We start from the raw sequence: 9637 nt of genomic DNA, 5'->3' as shown, positions 1-9637 counted from the left end.
TTGCCAACGAAGCTGACACAGCAGAGACAGTAAATCAGTAGCTCCTACCAGTTTCACACCATCAATATTATAAATGCATCCTGCGGGGCAGGCATTACCAAGCGCCCTTGCTGTTTGCAATGCTCAAAACAACTTTTAAAATTTGTAGTTCTTAGTTTACAGAAAGTCAAAAAGGATACAAGTAGGAAGCAACAAAAAGTATTTTTAAAAACCACCTGTATTGAACTAGTATTAATAACATTGCATTAGTATTCAATGCGGCACATGCATTGGTTAATTAAATGACTTTGAATCTGGGAAGCCCCTAACCAAGTGCTTAATTAACTTCAGTAATACCAATAGTAGATTGCAATGGTACCCTATACTTGGGGGCTTGGTTTTTCTATTATGGCTATCCTAAAAATGACACAGTGATATTCCAATGTTAGGACACTGCAGATCTTGCAGTATTTTTATGTTAATATGCTATCACCACTTGATCAGGGAAACTCAGCAAAAATTCCCAACACATTCTCCCAAGTAGGTAAAACAAACTCTACACTGAGTTGCTCACTAGAATTGTTACAAAATTTATTGTTTTACAATTCACTATGTATAAAGTATTTAGTCTGAGTAAATACAACTCTTCTAAAAAAATAAAAAAATTATAAAATGAGGGCATTATGCTTTATTTTGCTCTTAGAACGAGAGGTGCTCCTTTAATGGTGGAGGACACACCAGTGGATAACAGCTTCATATTTTCCCGTACAAAGTTGCGTTGTTGCACCGTAGCTGATCTGACATAGGTATTCCTGCAGTCAACTTTTGCTGATGAACTTGGTGGTACAGTTTGTGGGGGCAGGCCGTTGATCTCATACATCCATTGCATTGCTGTGGTCTGAAAGCACCAAAGAGAAATTTCACTAGAAATGAGTTCATAGTCTATTACTGTGAAGCAGACAACAGCTATCAGCCACAATGTGTGTAATTAGGTCATTTATTGTTCCCAGCGTAGGGGGTGCCTCAAAAAGCCACATTACCGAAACTGCACCATGGTGCAAAAAAAATTACCATGCAATAATAAAGCAAGGCAGAACATTTCGTTTTATGAACTAAGAGCAGAGCGTTAGAAATATGTATACTGTCTAACGCCCTAGGTAATCAAAACTCTTGTTAATGCTCAACAGTTTGAGATGCAGCTTCTGAGGGAATTAGTTCACAGCAGGAAGTAAGCAGAAATAATAAATGGGCTGCTGCCTTTATTTGTACCCCAGGGATTAATGGGGTGCTTGAAATAAACAGCACCAACATCTAGCATCTTTGCTTGGGTCAAGTGAGTCATCTCACACTATGGGTAGGAAAGGCAACTCAGAATTCCGCACTGTAAATTCTGTACATGGACGGAGTGTGATATGGATACTACAGCAACCAAGAACAAAAGTCATTTTCAGGTACCTTCTTTCTAGCAGAGCTGACCTATTTCACTAGAAGGAGATATCTAGTCACAGAAAGGATATTTTATAAGCATTTATTTTAGAGAAAAAATCCTTATGTCCATGAGCTTACTACAGTAAAGTCCCCTATCAGGAATCCCATTGTCAGGGCTCACCTGTATTACTAATGTTGCTGTGTGTTTCTTGCTGTACATATTAGGCTTGAATCCAACAGTGATCCACGTTCCTGTCGAGTCAAGTGGAAGAAGTTCCCCAGCTTGAGGCGATACAGCAAATTCTGGATCGCTGCCTGTTAGGAAGTATGCCGTGTAAGGCTCTGGGTACCTAAGTGAAGAGCATTCAAAATATATCATAGAACATTTATTACCATGCAACAGTAGTCCTAAATAATTGGTATTCTGTATTCTGCTACAGGAGATCAGCAATGAAACATTAATGGTGCCTTATAGCTGTGCTTCCTGCTATTCAACTTCTTACCACATACTGCTTTTCTTAGCCTGCCTATTGGAGAGACTTTCTGAAATGCTTGCAGTAATACTTGCTGCATATATATATATATATATATATATATATATATATATATAAAAACTAACATGGTTTTTTAATGTAAGTTTATCCTCCTTACTGCAGGCATTCATCTAACTAGTGGTTTCCTCCTTACTTGGACAGAAGGAGGCAAATGTGTTCCATTCAATCTGCCACACTTCTTTCAAGGAATCTGGGAATCTTCCAAAGTAAGGAGAAGCTGCAAGAAATAGTGTGCACGCGTACACACACACACACACACACACACACACACACACACACACACCACACACACACCACACACACACACACACACTTACCATAGTAACAGCAGCTTCAAGAATCTAAAACACCTCAAGTTGGCCTCGCCTGTCTTATTTCAACCAGCTTATCCCTCACTATCTGCGAGGAACTTAAATCTTCCCCTTACTTTCTCACTATAAAGATCCACCTTCCAAAGACCAAAAGCCCATGGTTGATAACTACAGTATATCTGCCTCCAGCAATTAATGATTCCGACCGTAATGAAAGGTGGTCTGAACTTTCGTCTTGGCTCCATGATCTTCAAACAACTAACCCAGGACTTCCTCAAATCCTCTTAGGCGACTTTAACGCAAGAATAGGTCCCAACGACGACGCTATATTATCTTCCGCAGCACTCCTGGACAATCCCCTGCAGCTCCCCTGGGGAAACAGATGCTCTCTTGATCCCATAACAAATGCATCGGGGAGGCTGATGGCCCAATTGGCCATCGAAAATGATCTTTGCATCGCAAATGGCAACGTTACTCCCTTGTCCTCGCAGCAGTTAACGTGCATCTCTTCCCGGGGAACCAGTGTTGTCAACTACATTCTATTGACGCCGGAGCTATTCTCAATCTCTACAAAAATGGAAGTGGCTGAATATTTTGGTGGTGACCACCTTCCATTGACTCTATTGTTAAACCTAATAGAGCCATTCTCAGTCCCCTCAAACTATAGTTCCATAGCACAAAGCTACCCTGTATACAAAACAAAGAAATGGACAAGCCTCAGCTCCTCTCTTGCCCTGGACATACAAAAATCATTTGATATGCTTGCAGTTCCTTCTGACTCAATTCTGCCCGCTGACCAATACCGGAAATTAATTGATGCTTTTTCAACAACTTACATAACCACCACCTCGCCTACCCACCAACGCCTCTTCTCTGAATCACCTTGGTTTGACAAGGAATGTAAAGTCCTAAGAAGGCGAATTAGGAAAATGGTCAGAATCATCAAATTTTCCAACGACCCCCAAACCTGTGCAGAGCTTCTAGATATTAAAAGGACATACAGAAACATGATTCATTGTAAGAAACAGCAACACATCCTTGAGGCTTGGTCCACTCTTCGTTCGGCTGTAGAGAGGCATGACTCCCGCTCCTTCTGGCGCTTAGTTAGGCCTTCGGCACCATTCAATTCAGCTACCCTGATTTCCGCTGACAAATGGATCGCCTATTATTCAGCCAGTTTCGCTTCTCCAAATCATCTTACAGATCACCTTCAATCCCCGTTGGACCTCTGTTCCTGATCTCTTAGTACCACCTCCTCAGTTAATTTTACTTCAACCCGCATTTTCAACATCATAATGTCCATGCGAAGGAATAAGGCCCCCGGCCCAGACATGGTCCCGTTGGACCTTTTCCTGACTGATCCTCTTTGGTGGAGTGAACAGCTGACTCCTGTATTCACCGCTATCTCTTCCGCCCTAGACATCCCCGACTCCTGGAGAGAAGCTACAATAGTTCCGATTTTCAAAGGCGGCCAGCCAAACACCCCTAGGAGCTATCGCCCTATCAGTTTACTATCTTTATCTTCATGATGCTCTTTCCCCTTTGAAGCAAGCAACTAAGTATCCTCCTCACCTAGCAGGCCACCCCGTTGCTTCCCTTTTCTATGCAGATGATGCCGTCATCTTATCCAGAACAGCTGCGGACCTAGCAAATGCAGTTAATGCATTTATCGCCTATTGTAAGGCGGAAGCTCTTAATATTAATTATAAAAAATCGAAAGTCCTCCACTTCACTCGTTCCCGTAAACTCAAGCTGGAGCCGCTTAAGATCACAGGTGGCTACTTAGAAAAGGTAAAAGCCTTTAAATATCTAGGCTTAATATTTACTTATAATCTCTCCTGGACCACCCATCTACAATCTGCCTCTCTTGCTGCAACCACGACCTCTAATGCCATTGTCCGATTTTATCATCAGAAGGGCGGCAAACACGTTCCAGCAGCAATTCAAATATTTAATGCCAAAGTTGTCCCTAAATTATTATATGGCTGCGAAGTATGGACTACAGCAATATCAGGTAACATGGATCGCCCACTTCACATGTTTCTGAGATCTCTTTCCGGTGTCCCGAGATGTGTCTCAGGTGCAGCCCTACGACTTGAGTTCTCCCAGCCCTCAATTGTAAAACGAGCATGGAGTTGAGCCATTTCCTATAGCTCCAACCTACTAGCATTGGACGCTCGAATGAGAGGTGGTTTCTCCAATCTGATCTTAAGAGATATTCATAATTCTCCTTGGAAAACTACAATTAATCTCAAATTCCGCTCTCTTCTCAATTTGAACCGCAAAACTGTTTTTAACTTAGAGTATATTAGCCCGGCGGCCCTACCTCTAATCAAAAAGAAGCTACAGCAACTTGACTTCTCTAACACAGCTTCCCATGCAAGAGGGCTGTGTTCAGGCTTAGCCCTAGCTATTCCACCCCCTGAAGGGATCCCTCTATACTGCTTCACAATTCCTTCGGAGGCTAAGCGAAGGGCCTTTACCTGTGCCCGTCTCAACTGTTTTCCTACAGCAGTTCTGTCGGGTCGTTACTCCAGAGTTTCCATCGCAAATAGAACATGCACCTGCGATGACACGGCTCTGGAGACTATGGAACATGTAATGCTCTTCTGTCCCAACTGGACAGAAGAAAGATCTCGGTTTCTAACTCCTCTCGTGAACAAGCTTCATCTCCCAATCCAGCCCTGGATAGTGTCCCTTCTTCTGCAGGATTCTGACTGTTGGATTACCGAGATGACAGCTAATTTCCTGCTTAGTGTGATGAAGAGGAAAGCGGCACCAACTTCTTCTTTAATACCACAGATGTAATCGATACGCCGCACAATCGAATCTGTTTTTGTATTCTCAGTCACTCGATGTTTTAAATCCCCCGTTACTTTTGTTATCCCCATTTTTTCAAAGTTTTTGCCCAGGACGACATCCACTTTTATCTCCCCACCCCTATTCCATGTTGTTATTTCTATGTATATTATGCTATGGCCACATGGCTAATGCAATAAAATCGAAATCGAATCTAAAACACAATTGGTTAGGAAAATCATTGACCTAATAAGTCCTAATTTAAAAAACAAGCAAGCCCTACTGGAAAGGTTATTTGGCCAGCATATAAGAGGCCGGTCAGTAAGAGTTCAGAACCTTGCATTCCAGAAAATGTTGCTGACATCCTTCCTGTAGGATAGGGCAGAGTTGTGCCTGGGAATCAGCTGGAGAAATGAGAAAATGCAATTCTCCATTCACCACCTCTCTCTGCAGGTTCCAGGGCAGTAACGGATCAAACCAAAACATCAAAAAGGAAATGAAGGCCAACGTCACCCAGATTAGTGTTGTAGCACATCATGAGCCTAAGGGTACTTCTAGTGATAGTAATAAAATAGTAATAAAATACTGGTTTGCTCAGTAACCAGAGAAAAAATTGCCCAACTTGCCTTTAGGGAATAAATAAAAACACTGACCCTAAAAGAGTGGGTAGACATGCTAGAACAGGCTTCCTCAACCTCGGCCCTCCAGATGTTTTGAGACTATAATTTCCAGCATCCCTGACCACTGGTCCTGCTAGCTAGGGATCATGGGAGTTGTAGGCCAAAAACCTCTGGAGGGCTGAGGTTGAGGAAGCCTGTGCTAGAACATGCTTTCAGTTCCTGTTACTGCAGACCAGACTTACTGTATAAAAAATATCCCCACATGGATTAGGGAATGGTCTATTACTACCCTGCAAATAGTTTTTGCTTCTAGAATTTGTAAATCCAGCACAAGCCCACTATTTCATGGCACTGATAGTACACGGCTAAAGACAGCCCTCATCCTAAAGACCCATATGTATTCTTAATTGAGCCAGTGCTTATTTTGTAGCAGTTTTTGATTATTACAACTAAAGTAATCTTGGCTCTTGAAGCAATTTATGATGGCAAAGTAATTCTCTGCAAAATAATAATAATAATCCCCAAATATTATTTTAGGCCCTCTACATTATTCATACATCCGTGGATGTGTTCTCATTTTATTAGATTATACCCAATCATGTTAATTAGTTTCTAAAGAACATGTCATAAAGGTAAACTGGGTCACTTGGTATTTCAAAGCGAATATTGCAATGATTACCATATTTTCCTTCTGTACACAGCGATTTTTTATATAAACAATGCAATCTCTAACTCAAAATATAGTTCCCAACAAAAGCAAGCCTTCTTCAGGTGTTCTGTGTTTAATTAACACGTAAGGGGGAGCATGGGGGGGGGGGGACATCCTAATTCTGCTTTCCCATTCCCACCCCCTCCATAAATCAGAGGGATAACTTCAACAGGGAGTCTTCTTTACTAGTTGAGGCTCCCTGTGTGATTTAAAATCATGGAAAATCAAGATGTGGGAATCTTCTATGAGCTGAAAAGGCTCCCTGCTGCAGAAGTTATCCATTCAACTCATGGAGGGCAAGGAGGGAGGAGTTAGTGTGCTTGTCTTCCCCCTCCCCCTTGCATGTTGATTAAACATAGAAGTAGGATGGCTGAACAGGACAATTTGATCCAGGTCCACAGAAATAAAAAAATAAGTACATTATATGGGCAAAGCCATTTAATTTGTCAGATAAATAATAAATTACTTTTTCAATTCCACGATTCCCTTCTTTTTATGTATATAAAAAGCTTTTTGAGGAGCAAAAATTATTAAAGGTTAAGAATAGACTTTTTGAAAAAAGAAAAAAGCAATTGGGTATTGTTTGAAATGCACATTTCAAGGTAGTCTTATTATCATGAGATAATTTACAGTGGTAAAGTTTAATATGACAAGCGCAAGATAGTTGATAGGCACTTTTCAAGAAAATGATGACATAACTACAGGAGTATAAAGGGCCCATCATTTATCATCATTGATTGCATTATGTACCTGTCCAAGAGAAACTTTGCTTTAATCAATCACTCTGGGGCATGACGTTTAGACAACGAAAGATATTTCAGCTCTATGGATGACCCACTGCACTTTTGGAGAGAAAGCTCAAAACCCCTTAATGAAATAAAGGTTGGTTACACTGTTAGGTAACCCCGCCAGGGGCCAATATTACCTTGGTGCCTCCATAGTGCCATTTTCCAATAAGACGTTTTAAGTATTTTTCAGTATCAAGGAAATCTTGCTACGCAGATGAGTAACATTTTGCTCACAGCAGGTTTATATTAACCACTGTACTTATATACCCCACACACCATGCACTTCACTAGGGACTTGATTCTTTTCTTACTTTCCCTACTTCTTCATAAAATCTGGCAGAGACCTGATATATATGTATATATGGATGGATGGATGTATGCCCACTCAACAGCTGCTAAGGTTTGGGGCACCTATTTCTGTCAATGTTCTCATTTAGACAGTGAAAACATATACAGTGGTACCTCAGGTTACAGACGTTTCAGGTTACAGACTCCGCTAACCCAGAAATAGTACCTTGGGTTAAGAACTTTGCCCCAGGATGAGAACAGAAATGATGTGCTGGCGGTGCAGAGGTAGTGGGAGCCCATTAGCAAAAGGTTAGGTTAAGAACGGTTTCGGGTTAAGAACGGACCTCCAGAACGAATTAAGAACTTAACCCGAGGTACCGCTGTATGTGTCTTTTTGTATACAGTGGTGCCTCACAGGACGAAATTAATTCGTTCCGCGAGTTGCTTCATCTTGCGATTTTTTTCGTCTTGCGGAGCGCGGATTCCCCGGGTATTAACGGCTTTAAGAAAAAGGAAGCAAACTCGCAAGACATTTTCATCTTGCGAAGCAAGCCCATAGGGAAATTCGTCTTGCGAAGCACCTCGAAAAACGGAAAACCCTTTCGTCTAGCGAGTTTTTCGTCTTGCGAGGCATTCGTCTTGCGGGGCACCACTGTATAGTTTTCAGCATGATACAAGCTTACTATATTTATTATTAGTATGATCCCATGACTCATTTCTTTCTCACTTTTGAAATAAATGGCCAACCAGCAATCATGGCACACCTAGTTATGGTTGGGGTAGGAAATAAGTGCTGCTTTTCCCAGTGAGACTTGCCACACCTTCAATTACATTGTCTTGTGCTTATAGTACAGCACCATGGCAATTCAACTATTACTTTCTGGTGAGTGGGTATTACAATATTACAATCATCAGACCCAGTGCTAATTTTAAGGGTGGGGGGAGAGATGCAGGAACTCACCATGAACACCTCTCTCATTCTCTTAGAATGGCAATGGTGCCTACCTGAGAGGTGCCAGAACTGAGTTCTGGTGAGTTCTGGCTGAAAAAAAGCCCTAATCACATCTAAGGAAAACAGAGAAATCTGAGCTTCCCTGAGACTTTCAGAATTTAAAAAGTATCGGGAATTCCACATTCTGGCAATTCTTCATCTGATAGCAAGCCTAAGGAATTAAACTTCTCCTGGCAGCACTATAAAAATGTTTGTTCAGCAAAACCAGGAGGGATGACAACCAGAGTAATGAATAATATGAAGTATTAGTTTCCTGGGACAAATGCAGTATGTGTCCTATTTGATAAATGACATTTTACCCCAGTCACCCTTATCTGCCCCATGCATGCTGTCATGTTTGTTTGTTTGTTTGTTTGTTTGTTTGTTTGTTTGTTTGTTTGTTTATTAAATACAGTATATCCCACCTTTCCCCCAGAAGATCCTAGGGCAGCATATGATGTCTAGTAAAGCCACGGGTGCAATGGAAAAGGTAAGGGGTTTGATCCACTCTCTTGACTGTTCCTTGGCAAGTGGGGCTTGCATTCCATGCCTTTTAAATTGGGCACAAACTGGAATAATAATAATAATAATAATAATAATAATAATAATAATAATAATAATTTATTATTTATATCCCGCCCATCTGGCTGGGCCTTCCCAGCCACTCTGGGCGGCTTCCATAAAAACCAAAAATACAGTAAAATCACATGTTAAAAACTTCCCTGAACAGGGCTGCCTTAAGATGTCTTCTGAATGTCAGGTAGTTGTTTATCGCTTTGACATCTGCTGGAAGGGCGTTCCACAGGGTGGGCGCCACTACCGAGAAGGCCCTCTGCCTGGTTCCCTGTAGCTTTGCTTCTCGCAATGAGGGAACCGCCAGAAGGCCCTCGGCGCTGGACCTCAGCGTCCGGGCAGAATGATGGGGGTGGAGATGCTCCTTCAGGTATACTGGACCGAGGCCGTTTAGGGCTTTAAAGGTCAGCACCAACACTTTGAATTGTGCTTGGAAACATACTGGGAGCCAATGTAGGTCTTTCAAGACCGGTGTTATATGGTCTCGGCTGCCGCATTCTGGATTAGTTGTAGTTTCCGAGTCACCTTCAAAGGTAGCCCCACGTAGAGTGCATTGCAGTAGTCCAAGCGGGAGATAACCAGAGCATGCACCACTCT

The 9637-nt window shown here is 41.9% G+C and overlaps 1 protein-coding gene across 1 annotated transcript in view; it reads right to left on the bottom strand.

Annotated features, from left to right (window-relative positions):
- Window positions 1–545: 545 nt before the first annotated feature.
- The window catches only part of CFAP47 (cilia and flagella associated protein 47), a 198149-nt gene continuing 189057 nt past the window's right edge, over window positions 546–9637 (bottom strand). Inside the window, exons 63-64 of the mRNA XM_079972197.1 lie at window positions 1589–1757; window positions 546–877 (exon numbers count right to left, since the gene is read on the bottom strand). Coding sequence (XP_079828323.1) covers window positions 668–877; window positions 1589–1757 — 379 coding nt within the window. The 3' untranslated portion in view covers window positions 546–667. The remainder of the gene's footprint in view (window positions 878–1588; window positions 1758–9637) is intronic.

Source organism: Podarcis cretensis, assembly GCF_951804945.1.
Source record: "Podarcis cretensis genome assembly, chromosome: 4".
NCBI classification, from domain to species: Eukaryota; Metazoa; Chordata; class Lepidosauria; order Squamata; family Lacertidae; genus Podarcis; species Podarcis cretensis.
The sequence above is the reverse complement of the archived record's forward strand: the minus strand, read 5'-3'. Positions and strand labels throughout refer to the sequence as shown.